At 50.1% G+C, this 22,381-nt stretch overlaps 2 protein-coding genes and 1 long non-coding RNA gene across 7 annotated transcripts in view; 1 reads left to right on the forward strand and 2 right to left on the reverse strand.

The window, feature by feature from the left end:
* Positions 1–4,146: 4,146 nt before the first annotated feature.
* On the reverse strand, positions 4,147–8,660 carry LOC127694582 (uncharacterized). Of its 2 annotated transcripts, none has more exons than XR_007979826.1 (2): positions 8,493–8,660; positions 4,147–4,794 (listed from the first exon to the last, which is right to left on the reverse strand). It is a non-coding gene; the product is annotated as an uncharacterized LOC127694582 (long non-coding RNA). The 2 variants fall into 2 exon arrangements; XR_007979827.1 differs by having other exon boundaries at positions 4,147–7,666.
* Positions 8,661–8,832: 172 nt separating this feature from the next.
* On the forward strand, positions 8,833–17,285 carry Snn (stannin). The gene is made up of 2 exons (XM_052196219.1): positions 8,833–8,947; positions 14,632–17,285. Exon 2 carries the CDS (start codon positions 14,719–14,721, stop codon positions 14,983–14,985), a length of 267 nt encoding a protein of 88 aa, XP_052052179.1. The 5' UTR covers positions 8,833–8,947; positions 14,632–14,718; the 3' UTR covers positions 14,986–17,285.
* Txndc11 (thioredoxin domain containing 11) overlaps positions 17,218–22,381 on the reverse strand; it is a 61,354-nt gene continuing 56,190 nt past the window's right edge. For 3 of the 4 annotated variants that reach the window (XM_052196215.1, XM_052196217.1, XM_052196218.1), the window contains one exon: positions 17,218–17,919. In XM_052196215.1, coding sequence (XP_052052175.1) covers positions 17,334–17,919 — 586 coding nt within the window. In that variant the 3' untranslated portion in view covers positions 17,218–17,333. The remainder of the gene's footprint in view (positions 17,920–22,381) is intronic. The other variant, XM_052196216.1, reaches the window with a different exon arrangement.

The following is a 22,381-nucleotide window of genomic DNA, read 5'->3' on the forward strand; positions in this document are numbered from 1 at the left end:
CCTTCAGTGTCTGAGAAAGTTTTTTGCTCTTTCTAATTTGGCTGTTTCCCAGTAATTTTCCTTAATTATTTAATTCCCATTTGTTTTATGATTTCACATAATTTCTTCTACTTATTTATAACATGAAATATCATTAGCTCTAGAATATATACTTGATATGCTAAACACATTATGTTAATGTATTTCAGCACATATTAATATTACATATTATAATACTGTATATTGATCTTTTTTATGACATGGAGATCTCTCAGACCCAGCCATTTGTCAGAACAAAATTCCCAAGCAGTCAGGAGTCTCCAGCGCCCACTTGTTCGCAGATACCATCTACATGCTTCAGTTGCTTCCTGGGGAGCGCAGAGAGCCATCGTGAGGGTGGTGTGGGTACCACACCAGCTTCTGTTATCCTAGCTCAGTGTAGTGTGTCTTTATCTGTTTCAAATGATGCATTAAAATCCAAGATCCAGCGACTGATGAGACGGCTAAGTGGTTTAGAGCCATTTCCAATCTTCAAAAAAATCTCATCTGGTTCCCAGTATCCAGGTTGGCAGCCACAACCACGTGTCACTTCAGCGCCAGGGAATCTGATGCCCTCTTTTGGCCTCTGTGGGCACTTACACATGTGTGGTGCATGCATGCAAGCATGTACCCAGATACATGCAGACACGCAGATACACAGTCTCTCTCTCTCTCTCTCTCTCTCTCTCTCACACACACACACACACACACACACACACACACACACCCATGCACATACCTGCCTATACAAATAAAATAAAAATATTTGTAAAATACAAGCTGTGGGATCATGTGAGATCATTGAGGGGGTGGGGGCTTTAGGAGGCCATCTGCTGCCAACACAGTACGGTGATTTCTACCCAGGGACCCAATTGGTAGAAAGAGCCAACTCCCGCAAGCTGTCCTCTGCCCTCCATATTCCGAGAATGGTACCTGCTCCTCCCACAGCATGCAAGAATAAATACATACATAAATAGTTTAAAAATATATATGTTTTAAAGAGAAAAATGGACCTTCAAGATGGCTCGATCCTAAGGCCTGTCTCATCTCCGGCCTCTTGCCCCCAGCATGGGTTCAGGCCCATACCCAGCTCTCGGGAGCATGCTGGCTTTCAGACTCGGGCTCTCCTGTTTTGGCAGCAGATGCAGGCAGAGCCATTTCCTGGCGTCCTCAATTATTGTCTTTGATGGTGGACCAGACCCTAGGGCTTTATCCCTGCTAAATGCCCATTCTACCTCTGAACTCTGCCCCGATATTCTGAATGAGAGTTTACATTCTTTCTCATACTATATTTGTTGTCTAAAGCTTCCAAAACAATACCACAGATTGGTTGGCTTACTCAATGGAGTTATTTTCTCCAGCCTCATGGGCTGGAAGCTCAAAGCTGAGGTGTGCACGAGACCCCAGCTTCAGAGAGGGGTTCTGTCTCTAAAAGGAAACTAGAAAGTGACAGAAAAAGACACTGGGTCTCAACTAATGGTCTTCACATGTATGTGCACCCACATACACACACATCTACACACACAGACACGCACTACACAGACACAACTAATTTTTGTGTTGTTTCCATGTACTGACTGTGGATAGGTTACAGAAAATACATTATTAAAATAAGTGTCATCTGTCTTTCATTTTATTTTTAATTTATTATTAATATATATACATATGTATATGATATGTATGTATGTAGGCACACATGTGCCATGGCATTAGTGAAGGTCAGAGGAGTTCTTCCCTTCCACCTTGGGATTTGGGATCAAATTGAAATTGGCAAGATTGCATGCCAAGTGCATTTACTCACAGAGCTCTCTCGCAGGCCCATTTCTCTCTTTAACACACACACACACACACACACACACACACACACACACACGTGGGGAGGCAAGCCCTTGCCATTTTCTTTGTACTGGGGGCAGAGGACAACTTGCAGGAATTAGTTCTCTCCTTCCTTCTGTCCATCATGTGGTCCCTGGGGTAGAGGTCAGCTCACTGTGTTTGACAGCAGGTGCCCTTACCCATTGGGCTGCCACAGCTGGCTTCCTCTCACTTTTTAAGATTTATTTATTTATTTATTTGATGTATACACTGTAGCTGACTTCAGACACACCAGAAGAGGGCACTGGATCCCATTATGGATGGTCGTGAACCACCATGTGCTTGCTGGGAATAGAACTCAGGACCTCTGGAAGAGCAGTCAGTGCTCTCAACCACGGAGCCATCTCTCCAGCCCCTTTTTTTTCACTTTTTAATGGGGCTCTGGAAAATATAAGTTTTCGTGGGAGGCACCCATCATATTTCTAAACATGTCTAGTTGATCAAATGCTTGGCACAAAGCAGGAGCTCAAAAATATCCGCTGACATTTGTCAGTGGTGGCGCAGACCTTAAATCCCAGCACTTGGGATGGAGGCAGAGGCAGGAGGATCTCTGAGTTTGAGGACAGCCTGGTCTACAGAGCAAGTTCCAGGACAGCCAGAGCTATACAGAGAAACCCCGTCTTAACAAAAAACAATATATATAATACATATAACAATATAATCTGTCATATTATACATATTAAGTAAGTGCATGAACTGAGGGTTGTCTGGAAAAACAAAAACAAAGAAACAGTGGCCCTAAATAAGACAGTATGTATACATACATACACACACACACACACATCATACATACATACATACATACTTGTATCTACCCACACATACACACACATACATAATCAATGTCCAAATCAAGGGTACATCTTGAAATTGTTTCTCAATGCTCTAACATAATTTTTAGAATATTTCAGAAGCTCCCCTTACCCTACTAATACCCACCATATGTATTATTTATCTATTTAATCCTAAAACACAGGAGGAAGAGGCAGAAGCTCTCTCAGTTTGAGGCCATCCTGGTCTATCTATATAGGGAGTTGCAAGCTGGTCAGGGATACACAAAGAGACCCTGTTGTGGTTAAAGATCATGCTGAGCAGGTATGGGACAGAGGCCTGCACCTCCAGGTGGTGTGAACTGTGAGAGACTCTACCTCAATAAAGTGGAGCACAACGGAGGGGACGCTTGACATCAGCCTCAGGCCTCCATTTGCATGTGTACACACAGCAAGCATATGGACATGCGCACACAAGAGCATGCATGTACAGGCCAACATACATGAGAATGTGTGTGAACTCATGACACACAAGAACATACCTGCACACCACCACACACACACACACACAAAGTACGTGCATGAAGACCACATACACATACCAGAAAGAAAGGGGGAAGAGCTTCCTTTGCCAGTGTGGGTTGGTGCCTCACTGCTAAGGAAGAGACTAAGGAGACAGCGAGGTCATGAAAGGCATTCCAGAGTTCTGTGGGGAATTGCCTATGAGGAAGCTGGCCACTGTAGTCAAGCCAAAGTCACTAAGGCAGCCCTAAGGAAGTTGCTCACAGCAAAGATCTGAGGCACCTAGCTCAATGCATGAGCCATCTTGGAAGATGTAAGAGCATGTGGCAGAAATGTTGGCACATGCCTAGAATCAAAACACTCTGTGGATAGAGGAAGGAAGATTACAAGTACAAGGCCAGCCTTGGCTACATAAGATCATGTCTCAAAAACAAACAAAAAAAAGCAACTGTGTGTAAAACTCCCATGGCCAAGTCCAACACAGCTGTTCCAGGTTCATGAATACAGTATATCTAAAGCTCTTAGCTTGCTAAGGCATCTACATCTTATAGATAAGGAAATTCCAGCATGGAGACTGCGTGAGGAAGTCCTAAGCCTGCACAGCTGGTGAATGTTAATGTTAGACTCTTATGCAGCTCCTGGTCTTTTGTGGGTGCGTCTTCCGGGGTCCACCAGTTTGGCCCCATCCTGCCTCACTAGCCGCTCCCTCCTGGAAGCCCCCGGGGTTGGATTCAGAGAACAGGATGTTCAGAGCTAGGCTCAGCTGCAGATCAAAGTCCTGAGACGGGTTTGGGAACAGTTTCTGCCTGATCTCACAGCAGAGCCCAGCCTGATGCGTGGCCGCTGTGGAAGACTGAGTGCCGCGCCCGTGTGAGCTTTTCCTGGGGAACTGTGAGCAAATGTCTACTTGCTTCAAATGGGGCACAGAACAGCTGGAAAAACGACTCCATTCACGTCTAGCTTGGTAAACCAGTGAGTTTATTCAGTTTTCTGATGGAAGCATGGCCGAGGGCTGGCTTACAGGGGCGCTGGCGCTCTCCATCTCTCATTGCAGAAGTCTCAGGCCAGCACAGATGCTGGCTTTCCTGTGGCTGTCCAGCTGGGATCTCCTTTCAGACAACCTTCCATCTTCTCTGCATACCAGAGCAGTGGTTCTCAGCCTTCCCAATGTGCAGCCCTTTAGTACAGTTCCTCATACTGTGGTGATGCGCAACCGTAAAATTATTTTCCTTGCTACTTCATAACTGTAAATTTTGCTACTGTTGTGATTCATAATGTAAATATCTGATAGGCAGGATGGTCGTAGGTGACCCCTGTGAAAGGGTCATTCGACCCCACCCCAAAGGAGTCACCACCCACACAGATCGAGAACCTCTCTATCCTCTAGAAGATCAGGAATAGCTGGGGCAGAGGTGCTTACTCCTGGAACAGAGGAGCGGGACAGAGTGGCTGGGATCTCAGATGACTCTTCCCATTCCTTCCATCTGTAAAAGGTCATAGGCCACTTCTTGAAGATCTCTTGTAGATAGTAGCAACTGCTCTGATAAAGATGGCAACGTCTGTTGTGCTTGGAGGACAGCCATCCACGACACCCAGGGATCCATCTCCACTGTGACCGGACAATTGTCCAAGGATAAGCAAATCTTCTTCCCTTTCTTTCTTTCCCAAACCTTCTTTCCTTCCCTTCCCTCCTTCCTTCTGTTCTTCCCTCCTCTTTTCCTTTTGACAAAGTCTTATTACATAGCTCAGGATAGTCCAAAATTCTCAATCCTCCTGGCCTCGAGTCTCCTGACAGACAGTAGATGTGCACTAGGCTGCTAAGCAAGCTGCCTTTCTCCCGTCACCCAGTTATGCGCCTGGGCTGTGGAGGACAAACGCAGGGCAAAGGCTGACTGTGTCAGCAACACAGCCGGTCAGCAGGGGCCTGCCTAACATGCACAGAATTCTGCTTCCACTCATGCCATGTCTCCTCCACAGAAACTGGGTCCTGTCCTACAAGCCTGTCATCTCAGCACTTGAGCAAGCAGAAAAGTAACTGACACATTTTAACATCCAGTGATTTTCCCTTAAATAGACCCCTTAAAAAGGAACAGTGTGTTACTATCAAAAATGAGAAAGCAACATCTGACTCATAAGACAAAAGGAACTGAGGCATAAATGCTTAGAAAACAACCTGGAGTTCAGGAGCGTCAGCTGCCCAGGACTGGCCAGCACGCATTCTCTCTGCCTGTAAGGGGCAGAACCTACCACAGAGAAACCAGTGAAGCTGGCTCTTCAGCAGCCAGTGAGGCCTGTGCTCTCTGGAGAAGAAGGGGAAATTCTGTGTGTTTCACCTAGCCTCATTCCGTAGAATTCACCGGCGGTTCTCCTCTCCCTGGCCAGGAAACTCCCTGTAGGCAACTAAGTTTCACTTTGTTTTTAGGCCTAAGCTTCTCCTGGGAGTTCCTGGGAAGCAGCTGACTGCTCAGCCTCCTAATTGCTGGCTGTGCAGGAAGGCCCTGCTGCAGGGCCTCTCCTCCAAGGCCTCTCTAGGCCCAACCCCAGCAAGCCACATCTTGTCCCAGTGCCTCTGGCATTCTGGGGAAGTGGGCACAGGGCCAGGCTGGCCCACAGCAGGCCCAGCTGGGCCCCAGTAGCCCTTACTTATCTTTCTTGTTAATGAAAATCTGAGAACCTCCAGCCAGTCCCATTGGGAGGCCCTGGGCCAGATGTCACCGCGGAGAAAGAAGGGGCTCAGAGAGAGGAAATGGGTGGGCAGAGGGGAGTGAGACACCCTGCCTGCTTGTCAGGGAGAGAAAGTAAGGGCCGGGGTAAAGCAGGCTCCTGGCTACAAGTGCAGGCTCCCAGCTGCCCCTGTGGCTCAACCGCAAGCAAGACACCTGCAGCCTCTGCCACCTTCAGTAGCTGCCTTTCCCCCTGACTGCACAAAATGTGTTTCCCACATTATCAACCCTCCTGGGAGCTCATAAGAAAAGCAGAATCTCAGCCAGGCGGTGGTGGCTCATGTCTTTAGTTCCAACACCCAGGAGGCAGAGGCAGGCAGATCTCTGTGAGTTCGAGGCCAGCCTGGTCTACAGAGTGAGTTTCAGATCAGCCAGGGCTACACTGAGAGACCCTGTTTCAAAAAGCCAAAAAGAAATAAAACAACAAAAACAAAATAGAATCTCGGGTTCAAAGCAACTATTGCATTGTGACACTCTCTCAGGTGACTTTGGCATGGCCCTGTTCTTACCCTAGTGTCCCCATCTGTCCAATAGAGGCTGAGCTTGGGAGTATGCAGTGCTTAGTAACAAAGTCATGATAAACGCTAGGCAGGGCCTCACACAGCCCAGGCTGGCTTCAAACTGAACATGTAGCTAAGGAAGACCCTTGAGTTCCTGATTCTTCTGCCTCTACCTCCCAAATACGGGGACTGCAGGCGTGTACTGCTGTGTTCTCTTTATGTGGTCCTGGGGATGAAACCTGATCCTCTCGCATGCTAGGCAAGTGAGCGCTCTACTAGCCTGCCACTTCTGAAATTTCCTGTCTATTATTGTTACCACCAGTGAGGTAACAGAGCCATCTGGGCTCCTGCTAGTCACTGCCTTTCTTGTCTCCAGCAGTGGGAAACATGAGACCCCCCCCCACACACACACACCATGAAGCTGAGAAAGCTGAGCCTCAGAGAGGTGAAGTCACTGGCCGCAAATCCAAAGGTGGTGGTCTGAGTCTTCTCTAAACCTACCCCTGTTAGTAAGGTAAGCGGTGCGCGGGCAGCAGTCCTTCCCCTGTGCCCATTACTTGATGGGTTCCCAATTCTATGAGGTCTGTTTGCTGGTGAACCCATGTTTCAGATGAGGAAAAGTGAGTCACAGAGGTTAGGTTAGTCCACCAGTAGGCAAGGCTAGATTTGAAATAGTGGGGACCAACTCATTTCTGTGGTATGCTGTTCACCTCTTGCCACATCCTCCCCTCAGTCATATATGTCCCTGCCAGTCCCAGCTCTGGAGTTTTGAACCTACCTCTTCCAAGCCTAGACCACTAGTGAGCTCTTGGCCACCTGAGGCCAAAACCACAGCCACTGGACTGGCTTGGGGGAAGAATCTGTTTCCTTCCAGCCTGCACACTGCCAGCCGTGGTTCAGGGGGCTCATGGGGCAGGAGCTGTGAGCACAGTGATGGGCGGGTCTGAGAACAGGAGCTCTGGGCAGTGATGGGCGGGTCTGAGAACAGGAGCTCTGGCCAGTGATGGGCGGGTCTGAGACCAGGAGCTCTGGGCAGTGATGGGCGGGTCTGAGAACAGGAGCTGTTCAGAGCCATCAGCTAGTCCAGAGCCTTGCTTCCTTCTGCCTCTCTACACCAAACCCAGCTCACGTCCTCAGCCTGGTCCTTCAGCAGCAGAGACAGCCTTGCCATCTTACTGTTTATTCATTATATCTTATAAAGAGCCTACTGTGTACTGACTCTTCTGTAGACTCATCAGTGAATGGCTCAGTCTTAGTTCTGAAACAGAGACCAAAAGCTAATGAGATGCCCTTAGAAAACATCATTTCCCATCGGACATGAGAGTCCACTGACTGGGCAGAGCTGAGGTGAAGTGAGGGGGTTCTCACACCTCAGCTTGTGTGCAGGACCTAAAGGAAGTTAGCAGTCCCCAGCTCCCAGCTCCTAGGGGTATATCCCAGTCTTACCTGCCCCAACGAAGTTATCCCTTCCTGACTTCCCGAGTACCTTGGTCCTTAGTGGTCTTAAAACTCTTTGGAGTTCAGGTGGCTATCATGGGGTGTCCTGCCCTCTTGCTAGGCTCTTTTGGGGGGCAGTCAGTACACCAATTAGCTCCTCTGTGTTCCTAGCCAGTTGTGTCTGGCTTCAAATCCTACCTCCAGGAGAGCACATCCTGGAGAAGTATTTAAATCCTCTGGAGTGTTGAGTTCCTCATGTCAAATGGGAGGATATATTTTTATTAGGCCTTCTTTTGATGTGTTGAGTGGACTGAACAGAGTACTGCACTTGGTGAAGGCTTAACTAAGAGGTTATGTTAAAATTATATACCCTCGAGTCCGCAACCCTGGGGATAGGGACCTGGTTTGTCTGGCTCGTGGCCCAAGGGTGCAGCAAGATACATGATCAGTGCAGATGGGTGGGTGGATGGAAGGATGAAGATGGAATTAAAAGAAAGAAAGAAAGCAATGAAATGAAAGGAAATGAAAGGAAGAAAGGTAAGGAAGAAAGATAAGGAAGAAAGAAAATGAAAACGGCTAGCTCCCTTCCAAAGCAGAATCATTCATCTCTGCCGGTGCTTGTAACCTCCGGGAGATGTACCTCTTACCTGCTGGGCACCTCAGTTTCCCCTCTGTCGTTGGGATGGGGCGACCCTCAAGAAAGAGGACGCCAGGCGCAGGCCCAGTACCGCCGGCACCCAATAAGCGCTCAAGGAAGCCCGGTCTCCCGCCCTCTCTGCCGTAGCTCTAGGAGCCGCCAGCCGCGGAATACTACCCACCCCCTTGCTTACACCCCCTCTGCTCACTATGCACCTCCGGGCCCCCGAGCGCACGTGACTCCACCCATCCTGCCCCGCCCCGCCCCGCCCCGCCGTCCTAGAGCGATCTCTAGTTGGCCTCACCAGAGCGCCCCGCCCCCAACTAGGGCGGAGCCTAAGCGCCTCGCCCCCTGCTGGTCGGGCTCTAGGGTCTGGCGAGGGCTCCGCGGCCCGACCGCGGTCGGGCGAAGCCGGGCGGCGGGTCTGCTGCTGGCTGATTGCACCGGACTGCAGGCCACGACATGGTGAGCAGGGATGGGCAGAGCAGGCGGGTAGGGGGAAGGGACGCGCCGGATGGATCGGGGTGCGGCGCTGGCGGGGCAGCGCGGCGGATGCCGCGCGCGGGCGGGGGCTCTTTGTCCTCCGCCGCGCGATTGGGACAAAGGAGGTGGCCGGGGGCGGAGGCTGCTTGGCTGGGCATCTGCCCCTCTCTGTGAACCACGGTTCTACGTCCTGCGCGGATCCTCCGGGCTGCTCGGAACACTCACTCCGCATAGACGGGGTTCCTGGCAGCGCCCCAGCGTGGTCAAGATGGGATCGAGGGGAACGGGGGCCCAGGGAAAATCTGGCGCTCGTCTCATTGGTGGGGAGACTGAGGCTGAGCCGCCGCAGCGTTTAGTTCCAGGTCGGGTCGGCAGTGATTGCGCGGTGTGAGCTTGACTGGGTCTCCAGGATGCCCCCCCCAAAAAAAAAACAAAAAACACCCAACCAGGGTCAGGCGGACTTAATTTGTCTTCAGCTGTCGCTTCCTCCGCAGCTGTCGCCCCCTGCACAGGCCCCTACTTCCCTAGCGCCTCGCCTTGCTCCTTCGGTAGAGTGGAGAGACGCGGCGTCGCCTGGCACCGCGCCTGCACACCGCCCGCGCTCTGCACGCGGGAGCTGCTGGGGCGTCTGTCATTAGTGTCTAGTCCTCTCTGCCCAGGTCACCTAGACTAGCTCCTAAGGAGGGGTCAAACACCAACTCATTGTGCTCAGCTTCTAAGGAGAGGAGACAGGTCAGATATATGACGTTTTAGAATCAGGTTTGAAATCGGTTATTTAGGATCGGGGCTGCCTGGATATCTGCACCTCCACTTTCTAAACTGTGTGACCTTGGGCAACGAGTTAACTTCTCTAAGCTACAGAATATTTCTCACTCAACTCTAGGATTGTTTTGAGGCAGAAATTTTGGAGAGATCCACATGAGATGTTGAGCTTAAAAGTGTGTCACCAAGGAACTTTTCCGGCATCTACTATTCTATCACTACCAGAGTTGTGTGGCCAGATGGGACCCTGACGAGCAGGGCCAGGACTCGGGCTTGGACTATGACCTCTGGCAGTCCCCAGACTTCTCAGTCTTAGTGTCCTTTCCTGGTGTAAGAACTGGGCGCAGTGTGGCATCTGGAGCAGATTTCTCTTCTAGAGGGGTAAGGGGAGGGGAGGGGACAATGGGCACGGCCACGCTAAATGTCCCCTTTCCTTCCCTGTTGCTGTTGGTTCTTCATCTAAACTCTTGGATGACAGAAGCCCTCGGTGATGGTGCCTTTGGGGTTTGACCAAGCAGAACCGGGGCAGGAAATACTTCTGGCCTGGTGTCCCCTGAAGAGGACACTTGGAAGGTGGCTTTGCTGGAGGCTGGAGCAGTGCATAAAGCTCCTGGGTGTTAGCTGGCCCTGCCAGCGTTTCTGACTGCCTTGGAGGCCCTGGGAGGTGGACGCCTCGGGTGGGGTGGGGTGGGGTGGGGTGAGGTGACAGAATGGTGCCCGGCTGAGTACAACTGCACTGCTCAAAAGTGAGGAGCAGGCAGAGGATGTCCCCAGAGAAGAGGCTATTTGTGACATGGGTGCCTTGAGGTACAGAGTTTACAGAGGAAAAGGAAGGACACCAAGAACAGGGTGCTGTGGGCTAAGAGAGGGGACTTGGACTGCCTTGTTGCCTTCTGGGTGGGGTGAAGGGTTAGTTTTGGGATCCCATGAAGAGGTAGGGGTAACAGACGCCTTTCTGAGGAATACCCAAAGGAGAGTGTGAATCTTAGGAGACTGATGCCCAGAGATCACACTGTGTGTCCTTGATAAACCAGGCCCAACAATTCTCAGCCATTGCAGACTGGTCTGGCTTTGGAGTGCCCAGACCCATATTGACAAGTGCTCACCCGAAAGTTGTTGCTGCAGCTGCTTCCAAACAAGGGACATGGGATGGCCTGTGCTCTAACTGACCCTGTGCCTCAGTTTCCTCATAAGCAGAATGGGCAAGTAGTAAGGAGGTATGGTGGACGTGGTGGCATAGCTCTGATGTGGTCCTGGGACTTACTTCCCTCAGCTGGGTTAGGAGATTTATGCCTGACCCGTGGGCCTTGGTGGATGAAGTGGGGTGGTCAGTGGTATGCAGAGGGTTATACAAGTCAGATGCAGGGCATCCCAGTATCCTCTGGATTCTGCTTCTCTGTTGCCACCTTCCTTGCCCCAAGCATGAAGAGTTACCTTGGTTTTCAACCTTTGGGTTACAACCTCTTAGAGCAGAACAAAACTTTCATATGTGGTCACTTAAGACCATTGGAAACACAGATATTTATGTTGTGATTCATAACAGTAGCAAAATTACAGTTACAAAGTAGCAAGGAAAATAATGTTATGGTTGGGTCACCACAACATGAGGAACTGTATTAAAGGGTTGCAGCATTAGGAAGGTTGAGAACCACTGAATTAGCTGTTCTGCTAGGGCCTCTACCCCACGCCTTGTCCCTGCCCTGAACTTGGGTTACATCCTAGCAGCCCTGGGGACCTGTGCTTAGGCATCTGGGGGAAGTCTGGACTTAGGAAGCTGGCTCGGGAATAGGTCCTATGATTGACCCCATGAGAGCCAGCTCTGTTTTAGCTCATCATCACATGCCTGGGCTTGGAATACTCAGTCTTTATTGAGTACCTATGTTTGGTAGAGCATAGCTGTGAACTTGAGGGACGGTGACCTTTTCTTAGACTCTCTGGAGGTCACACACAGGTCAGGAAATGACAGCCAGGGTAATACTCTGTGAACTAGAACTGCAGAGAGCTGAGGGCCTTAGGAAAGATGGGTGCATGTAGGGATGTAGGTGCTGGCCAGGGTGGGAAGAGGCAGCATCTGGAGTCCTGGAAGCAGCTCCGAGGCTCAGAAAGTGCCTAGGTCAGTACTAAGGACGGAGGCAACCACAGGGCAGCTCATGACGTATGGGTGGTAATCAGGCCCGCAGGGGATGCTGAGGCTGCCTCAGGAGATCTCCCTTCTGAAGCCACCATCTCTGGCCAGGAATCAGACTGTTTTTAGATCACTTCTCAAGAAATGTTTGCTAAATGAAAAAAGAAACAAGAAGCCCATTAGGGATATGTGGAGGCCACAGGGCAGGCATGACTGACTGGGTCACAAGTCATTGATTGCACTTAGAGGTGAGAGGTGTATACCTGGCTCTGGCCACCCCCAAGCCTGGGGTGGGCATAGTGGGCAGGAGTTTGAGGTCATGCCTCTTCTCCCGGGCTCCCTCTGGGCATGAGCTGTCTGTGCCTTAGTTTCTTCATTAGTCACGGGACATCTGTTTCCCTCAGGTCATGGTGCCATTGTTTGATTTTTCCACTTCCTATCCCGGAACCACCCCAGACCCTAAACACAAACTTCCCTTTCTGAATTGCTACTGCCTTGCGTTCCGGTCCAGACCCCAGGAGGATGTGCAGGTGGAGGCTGAGAGGGTGTCCTGTATGGTGTGGCTGTGCAGGCTTGTGGAAACTGATGGAGCTAGCAGAGCTCTCTTGGGACACGCAGCTCTGGGAATGGGGGAAAGCCAGAGGCCAGGCAGCCAAGCCAGGGAGGAAGCTCCCTGGTCTTCTGCTTGGGAGAGGCTTCCTTCCTGGAGCTGCTGTGAACTAGGTCAGAGTTTCCTCCTCCACCTCCACATGGGTGCCTTTGGGCCAGGCTATTCTGCATTAAGGTTTTGGGAACTGTCCTATACCTTGAAGGGTACGGAGTAGAATCTCTGGACACTGCCTGCCAAGTATGGCCAGGTGCACGGTTGCACACCTGAGACCTAGTGATCAAAGATCAGGGAATGGAGCACCGGGCAGAAGGAACGATGGGGTCAAAGGTCTGGGCCCAGAAGGATAGAGAAAGGCACATGGTTGGAGAGGACTGAGCGTGGACGGGGAAGCACTGGGGCACATTCTGTGTGTTCATTGCAAGAGTGGACGGGGAGCCAGCTGAGAGGGCCCCAGGCAGCTCAGACCCTAGAGACTGAAGCTGGAGAAGCAGAAGATGCTGCCCTCCTGCCTGGGGCTTCCCTGCACACCTGCACAGGTGATGAGGATGGTATTCCTTGGTCACGAGGCATTCTGGAACATTGCTTGGCTGCCTGTGAGAGGAATGAAGACCCCATAGGCATGTCCTGCACAGGCCAGGCACAACCTACACTGAGGAAGCCGTAAATCTCCAAAGTCTTGCCGCTGTATTCCTCTCACTTCTCTGGTGTCCACTACTGACAGACAACAGTAAGAAAGTGGAAGGCTGCTGGGCGGTGGTGGCGCACGCCTGTAATCCCAGCACTTGGGAGGCAGAGGCAGGTGGATTTCTGAGTTCGAGGCCAGCCGTTCCAGGACAGCCAGGGCTACACAGAGAAACCCTGTCTCGGGGGGAGAGGGGGGGAGTGGGAAGCTGTAAGAGACTGGATCAGCCTGCTGCTGGCTTCAGCACCTGGGACGCCACAGTAGCAAAGCCCTGCCTGACTCCTTGGGGCTGTGGCTGGCTGGGCTCTGGGGTACCATTTAAGAGGAAGGCTGGAGTCCAGGTTCTCAGGGCCTTGTGTGCATCTCACAGCCCTCTACCTCTCCTTTACCACTCTCAACCTTGGCTAAGGATGAGGACTGGGACATTGACCTGGAGTTGTCTGTGATGGAGGAACTGGGAACAGCTCAGTTTTCCATGTGGCCTCACCCCCTCGGCATGCCTGAGCCCAGCTGGCACTAACGCCCTGTTGCCACTCTAGCAGGGTGATGCACCGAACTCTCCCTCCTCCCTCAGAGGCCTAGCAACACTGTTCCCCTGTGGTGAGTGCTCTTCCCTGCCAGTGTGGCATCCTTGCAGCTCACCTGCTCTGCCAGCTAGCATCGCAGCACCTAGCCCCTTGTGCTCCTGATGTGATCATACCTGGACTGACATTTGAGAATGTTGACTTCTTGGTAATTTGGCTTCTATACTAGATGGTAAGCTATATACAGAAGGAGCTAGCTCCTCTACCCCTCCTGCCTTCCCTGAAGCTTCCCTAGTACCTATGTCTTCCAGGACCTGCTTGTCTGCCCTACATCCGTAGGCTTCTTGAAAACTGGGGTCTTCGCAGACAAGCTATGGCTACCTAGGGCAACTCTGTCTGCTGTTGTGACTTTTCCCCTGGGTTCTAGAAGTTCAGACCCTGGAGACCTTGAAGGTTGAGATGCTCTGTGTTACCTGATTGTCCCACAGGAGCTGATGCTGTTTGTCTGCTTCTAGATCCTTCCTCTGTAGCCTCCTGGACCAGTACTGGATACACACTGGTAGCTCATGCAACATCTCAGAAGGCTAAGGCTAGAGAATCATGAGTTTGGGGTAGTCTGGGATACAGAGAGAGCTACTGTCTCAAAGACAAACAAAACAATGTATACCTTCAATAGAACCAGATTAGTGGCCAGTTCTCTTGCAGTCTCTGCCTCAACTACCATGGCACCTGTTTCCCCTTCCATTAGAGGGGCTTACTCACGGCGGAAGCACCTGGGCATCAGAAGGAGCTGGGTGAGCATCTGGGCAGACACAGTGGATAGCCAATCCCATGGTTGTCACTGGGTTGAGGGCAGGACTGGTTGAGCTTAAGAACTTAAAAACAGACCCCAGCAAGGGCCGACTGGGCACCTGAGTCCCCTACAGAGCCCCTTGTATAGTCTCTCCTGGCTTTGTCTTTCAGGACTGTCCTGTGCAGCCCGAATTCCAGCCTCGTTGAGCCAGGCACACCAAGAGCTTTCCACCAAAGAAGCCCCTCCAAGCACTGACCATGTCTATTATGGACCACAGCCCCACGACTGGGGTGGTCACAGTCATTGTCATCCTCATCGCCATAGCTGCCCTGGGGGCCTTGATCCTGGGCTGCTGGTGCTACCTGCGGCTGCAGCGCATCAGTCAGTCAGAGGATGAGGAGAGCATCGTGGGTGATGGCGAGACAAAGGAGCCCTTTCTACTGGTGCAGTACTCTGCCAAGGGGCCGTGTGTGGAAAGAAAGGCCAAGTTGATGACCGCCAACAGCCCCGAAGTGCATGGCTGAGCTGAGCTGCGAAGGCCTCGGTTCTGTTTGCAGCCAGCCCAGAAGCACTGAGAGGGCAGAAGCAGACATGTTGCTATGTGAGAGGGGTTGACACTTGCTGGCATGGTCTCCTCGGGCTTCGTTATCGCATGCACTGACTCCAGGTCCCAGCTCTTCCCCCTCAGCCTCCTGGTGGGCTGTCCATTGCAGGCAGTGGGCAGGCCTGGCCTTGCTGGGGCTCCCAGCCCCTTAGCGCTTTTGTTACTTGAATGTTTTAGCTGAGCCTGTTTTTGATGGAGCTACTACTGTAATGCGTGAACTAACCAACCTGTGAACTGTAAATAGGCCCAGAAGCACGTGCTTAAGCCTTTTTGCTGAGTTTTAAAAAATACCAGATGGAGCCCGTGGACTGGCTTGATAACGACTGTACTCACCGTGGGCTGAGGTATGACCATGGAGGATCTTCGACTGGTCAGGCCCCAGTTGCCCTTGGCAGGGTGCACTGTGGTCTTATCTATGTGCATGGAAAGGAGGTGAAAGGTTAACATGCTGGGGTGCTGGGGTAATGGAGGAAACCATACCCCTCCCTTTCTTTAGCTTCAGCTTTGTTAAATAGCAGTGTGTGTAGATGGCAGAGTTACTGCAAGGAAGCTGTTGTACGTGCTTGGAGGCCTGTGAAGGATGAGACCTCGTGAGTCCTGAGGGTCACCAGGCCGCGCAGCAGAGCAGCCTCTTGCCGTTTGGTTCTGAGCATGGCCACTGCTCCCCTTCAGCACAGGCTTTGCAGAAACTGCTCTGGTCCTCTGCAAACACCAGAACCTGTGCTGGCTACTTGAAGTCTGAAACCCAGTTGGCCCAAGGAGGCAAGGTTTTGTTTTTGTATTTACTATTTTCTGCACTGGAATGGGGGCTGGGGGTAGGGGTGGCTTTCCCCCTACCTTTTCACAAGTGAGCTTCCTTTCTTCTCCAGTGGGTATTGGGTTTCACTCTGATCCTTGGGGCTTTGTAGTCAGAGTTCCCTGACCCAGCTTTCAAGGCACTATGTGCCATAGAAGGTCATTTCTAGTGTGCATATAAGCATTTACAACAGTCACCAGGATATTTCTTATGTCTGTAAGCTTGCTCAGATGTTAATCCCATCACCATAATAAGCATTCTAAACCATTATGATTAAAGCTGACTCTGCTGGCACCCTTGGTGATGAATAGGAGGCCAGCTAGCCCTGGCAGCAGAGAGCTTCAGGCTAGTCTGCAGACAGCTTTGAAAAGCATGTGAAACTAACCCATTTCTTAGAACCAAAGGGAGGAGCTGTAGGGAAGGAATACTTCTTTTTAGCAGTGTATACCATTATGGGGTTGGGGGAGGCAGATGTTAAGAAACAGTCTGAGGTTATACAGAGGTAGTCAAGGATGGACTAGCCATGGGCAGAGGCCGCTGAGGCTGACTTGGATGTGTGTTAGACCTGGGAGCAGTGACTCAGTAGGTCTAGGAGGGGAACAGAAGGTATCAAAGGACCTGCCTGGAGTTGGCTGAGGCTGAGGGGTTTGACCCATTCATTCCTACCCTACATCCACCTTTCTACCTCTGTGTCTTGCAGCCAGCAGCCTAAAAATACCGCTGACCCTTTTCTCCGCCATCCATGGATCCAAGGCCAGCTTGGATCCACACCCAAATCTGAGCTGGTTCATCACTGCACTGTCAGATGTAGGCCGCAGCTCGTACTATGCTGATGAAGTTAGTTTTTCAAACAGACATCAATCGCATTCTTTATCAGTTACACTTTGGGGGAGCTTCCTATCACCTCGTTGCCAGGGGGGGTCTTTCAAGTTTGAGTCAGTCCATCCAGAGGGAGTCCATCAGCACTGGGGGCACTGGTGGGGTCATAGGGCGGAGAACGAACACCTACAGAACTACCGAACAACCATGCAGGTCTTCCTTGTCCTGGGTTTCCATTGGCTACCTTTGTAAGTGTGCACCAGAGCCATACACTGCAATGGTTAATGCTATGACTTCTCTTCAGATTCTTTCCCAATAGTGTAAAACTGTTGTGGTCAGGTCTTCTGATGAGTAAGAAGCTAGCCTTTCACCTGGGAGCTCGCAGGAACTCGGAGGCTAAGCCACTGAAACAAGGACTGACTTTCCTAGACATATGTTCGAATGGACTGTGCTACTGTTGTGTCTCAAAGCTGGCAGTTTGTGCAATAAGTGGAAGGGATGCCATTCCTGATCAATAAATGCTGAATGACATTCAAGTTCATTTTGTAGACCACTGAGAAAAATCTTTATTTACAATAAATTTCAATAAAATTTGCATAACTATATTCCCAATGTACAGTTTTCACCTCTGGTTCCTTCATCTCATTTAAAAGTTAGTCTGTCCTGTTCTCTGAAGCTAAAGTGGGGCTGGTGGTGGAGGGCGGAGGGGTGTCACCAGGCAACTGTGTCGCACCCTTTCGCAGAGGGGCTGGCTCCTGAGCCCCACCTTGGCCCTCCAGCTCCCTCTCCATAGTGGCCACAAGGACCTTGAGCCATGTGCGCTCGGGGAGGGGGCCCTCGGAGGCCCTGGCCAGCTCTTGGAGCTCTCGAGCCTTCTTCAAATACAGAGCCTGCAGTTTCTGGCTGTGTCGCCGGAGGAGCCTGTGCTGCTGCTCCAGGGTCCGCTGACGGCGCAGCAGGCGGTGCCCATCCCTGCGGGCACTGAAGAGCCGGCCCTCCACCTGCTCCTGTGTACGGCGGAGACTGCTCATCTCAGATCTCAGCTTCTGCATTGCATCCTCCACGTGAGAGATGTGTCCACGCTGCAGGGCTGCCTCGCTCTGCACACATTCTTGGGTAGGAGGGCTGATGCCAAGGTCCTGGGGGGCAGAGGCAGGGTCTGAGTGATGCAGAATGAACCGCAGCAGATTCGGGAGGGTGATAGGGAGGTCTCCAGGGTACTTCACACTTAGGTCCTTTCTGGAGAGGAAAGGAAGGTCAAAGTGAGAGTCTCAATGGCACAGGCAGAGACAAAGGGGCCTGGGTGTGAGACCGGCTGAAAGGCAGGCAGTGCTGCTTGGGCAAGTGGTTCTTTGTGGAGTTAAGGAGCCCCACAGACTTGCACTGCAGTTATTAAGGCCATTTGAATAGTGTTTATCTGGCTAAGGACAGAGCTGTTTCTGTGTTCAACCTTCAGAGAGATAAGCATGCCCAGGCCTAAGCCCCAAGCCAGTGCATCTGGTACAGGAAGAATGCTGCTGCTCTGTGAGCTACATGAGCTGGTGAACACAGTCCTGAGCAGGGCTGTCCTCGGTACTATGGCTATTAACAGGGCTCAGTAAAACTGAAAATACAAACAGAATAAAGCCAGCAACAGTACACACTTAGTGTACAGTATCTACAGCACAAAGTGTTCTTAACTGAGGGGGACTGTACTCCAGAGAGGGGACACTGGGCTCAAACCTGGACAGGTGCTACGGCCAATGTACCAACCAAAGGACTAAGATGAATTACAGCTACTCAACCCCGATGGCACAGAGTTGACAATGGTGACATTGAAAGGGGTCCCTGCATCTTCTATACTCTAATTCAGAACAGTCCTTTTCAGAACTTGTTATCTAATTGCCCAGCCTCCTAAGTTTCTCTCACAGGTACTGTGCATGGGCAGTCTAGCCACCATAGCTCAAGCACGTCTTTCTACAGTTCTCCCTTAGCTAGTCCACAGACAGGAACCAGCACCCTTAGAGGCCCCAAAGGTAGCATTCATGCCGCCCTGCTCAGTGCCATCTATCCCCAGACAAACGGCTTGAGCTCTGTGAAATGGGATGATAGTGTCACGTGCCTCACAGGGCTGCTGCAAGGGGTGAGTGAGTTCAGTGTTGAACATTAGCTTTTCTAGACTGCATTTTTAATCCTTATGGCATCATACATAATCCCTCACCTGGGCTATATAGTAAAGCTAGGTCTTAAAAAAAAAAAGTGCCAACCTTAATATGGCAACCAAGTTGGGGCTGTAGAGATGCCTTAGTGGTTAAGGATGCTGGCTGCCATTCTCAGAGGACCTGGGTTGATTCCCAGCACCCACACAGTGGCTGACAGCTGTCTTAAGATTTCAGCCCCGGGGATTTGATGCCTTTTTCGTGCTTCTGTCTGAGGGTATTGTACACACAAGCTGCACAGATATACAGGTAGGTAAAACACCCATATAGAGAAATAATCTTTTTTTAAAATTAAAAACTGCATGTTGGCACACACCTTTAATCTCAGCATTAGGGAGGCAGAGGCAGGTGGATCTCTATCAATTTGAAGCTAAGCTGGTCTACATAGCAAATTTGAAGCCAGCCAAAGTTGGTCTACATAGCAAATTTGAAGCCAGCCAAAGTTGGTCTACATAGCAAATTTGAAGCCAGCCAAAGTTACTTAAAGAGGCCCTATCTCAAAAAACCCAAATAAATAAAATTAAAATTAAAAATGGAAAGAGGAATGCATTAACTGAAAACTTGTATAACCTTCCCCCACACAAATCCAGAAGCTAAATACCTAAACACGACAGAACATGTTTTATTAATAGAGACTACTCTTCCTATCAAAAACCACTAGAGACTTAAATAGATATGCCAAACCCACATGGGGACCCCAGCACTTAAGAGGCAAGAGGAGAACCACACGTCTGACATTCGCCTGGACCCTATCTCACAACAAAAAAGAAACCAAGTTGTAGACCCTTTATGTAATGTTCATGGGGGTGGGGGAGCCTCTAGGTAGCTTTTTACAATTTTAAAAACTTTCATGTAACAGAAAAGAGAATTTCAAAGTTTACATATTAACTGTGTCTATTAATAATCTGGTAAGTGCTCTCTACAATAGAAGAAAGGCACTCAGAATGAGTCTGCAGTGGACAGCTAGTCCTGTCACTCTACTGAGCAGCAAGGGGCCAAGTGGAACTGCAGCACTCCATCAGAGCTGCAGCAGCTCAGCATGTCCTGGAGGTGTCACAGTGTGAGATTGGCTAACAGAATGCTTTCATACCTTCTATTTACTTTACACACACACATACACACACACACACATATATATAGATTTATTTATTTATTATATATAAGTACACTGTTGCTGTCTTCAGACACACCAGAAGAGGGTGTCAGATCTCATTACAGATGGTTGTGAGCCACCATGTGGTTGCTGGGATTTGAACTCAGGACCTCTGGAAGAGCAGTCAGTATTCTTAACCGCTGAGTCATCTTTCCAGCTCCTTTTATTTACTTTTTGTTATACTTTGGTTTTAGAGACTATTGCATTTGGTTTTAGAGACTTTGGCTAGCCTGGAACATACTATGTAGACCAGGCTGGCCTCAAACAGAGATCCAAATGCCTCTGCCTCTTGAGTGTTCATTCAGATTAAAGCTGTGCACCACCATACCCAGCGCACACCTTTATTAAAAGAAAATTTTAGTGTTTTATTTTTTCAAGTTAAGATTTCTCTGTATAGCCCTGGTCATCCTAGAGCTTGCTGTATGGTCCAGGCTGGCCAAAACCTCAAGGGATCTGTCTGCCTCTGCTTTAAAAAACTACACTTTTTTTTTAAAAGATCAAAATGTTGGGTTTATTTGTTTGTTTGTAGACAGGGTTTCTCTGTGTTGCCGTGGCTGTCCTGGGACTAGCTCCATAGACCAGGCTGGCCTCAAACTCAGAGATCCACCTGTCTCTGCCTCCAGAGCCCTGGGATTAGAGGCCAGGTCATGATCAGGGGTTTTTGTTTTTGTTTTTGTTTTTTCGTGTTTAGGACAGAGAATATCTATAAACTGCTTCCAAAAAGTTCTTTCAATCTGGAAGTGATGGCTCCCATCATTAACCTCAGCACCTGAAGGCTAAGACCATCCTGGGTTACAAAGTGAGTTCTATACCAGCTTATGATAAAATGTGAGACTCTTGTCTCAAAAAAATAGCTCCCTCCCCACCCCCAAAAAGGTCGCTGTCCTGAAAGCATGGTGCTGGTTAGAGCAAGTGACGTTCTTCTGGGGGAACCCTGGACTGTCCTTGTGGAGAAGGTACCAGCACCCCCCCCCCCCAGCCTAACTGCTGGTTTGGGGGAGTGGCTCTAAGATGTCAGTATGCAAGAAAGTGATAGTCTGCATCCCATCCTTCCCTCTTCCCACTTGTGATGAAGAGAGGTGGGACCTGAGCAGAAAGAGGCTGGGCATAGACAGGGCTCATTCCAAGACTCTTGTCCTCTCTGACTGCAGTGGGGCACAGTCAATGTAGACAGTTAGCAGGGAAGTAGAGAACATACAACTCGAAGCCCTCATACCTCAGAAGCAACAATGTTGACAGCTTAGCAGTCTTCCTCTGCACATCTCTACTTTGTATATAGAATTTGCATTTTTCACAGAGCATGCACAAACTTTAACTAAAAATAGCAGGAGTGGGTGAACATGAAAACAGTCTTATTACATGTGATCCCACAGTGGTTTCATTTCCTCTTCTGTGAACCTTGATAGTTGATAGTCATGAACCACTTTCAGCTCTTAGAAGCTGCCCAGTGGCCCCACAGTCCTCACTCAGATGACTGCTCCCTGCTAGGCCAGTGCCAATCTCTATCACCTTTTTAGGGGTGGGGGGCGGTGTTCAAGACAGGGTTTCTCTGTATAGCCCTGGCGATCCTGGAACTCACTCTGTAGACCAGGCTGGCCTCGAACTCAGAAATCCGCCTGCCTCTGCCTCCCAGAGTGCTGGGATCACAGGTGTGCACCACCACCGCCTGGCTCTCTATCACCTGCCCCCTTTTACTTATTTTTATACAGGCAATAAATAGTCACACTATGCTTTTTCTCTTCTATCTTCTGGGTAAGCTTCTGGTAATGCTCTCTGGACCAGCTAATAACCTGTGCCCATTTTTAGGGAATGTCAAAAATCTCATTCTAAAGCAACAGACTCTGATTTAAGGTCTCAAGTCTTTAACAGATGTGGACAATCTTCCAGCTGGATATCACACACAGAGGGAACTGCTGGTGTTAGTGTCCATGATTTCTTGACTATATGGCGGTTTAAACATGTCTTGAAAAGAAGAGAGTTCATTGTGGCAGAGCCAACAATGGAACAGACCGAGTCACTGTGTTTTCAGTATGTGATCTGACAAGCCCCTGATACCTACCACAGGAAATACTCTAGCACACATTCTCTGAGATAAAGAGCAAAAACAGATACAAAGTCCAAGGAAGCCCTTGAGCAGAGAGGCCATGAGCACAGCAGTGCTGTAGTGACCTGTAAGTGCCAAGGGCCAGCCCTCCTGGAAGGTCCCTGCATTTCCCACACACACATAGGAGTGTGAGCAGTTCCCATGTGCATCTGTTCTGTAGCCAAAGGGAAGCCATGTGAGAGTGGACAAGGGAGCCAGCATTCAGCTTGTCTGGCTGTAGAGGAGAGTTTATCCTTCTTTGTGGAA

Source organism: Apodemus sylvaticus, chromosome 10 (genome assembly GCF_947179515.1).
Source record: "Apodemus sylvaticus chromosome 10, mApoSyl1.1, whole genome shotgun sequence".
NCBI lineage: Eukaryota > Metazoa > Chordata > Mammalia > Rodentia > Muridae > Apodemus > Apodemus sylvaticus.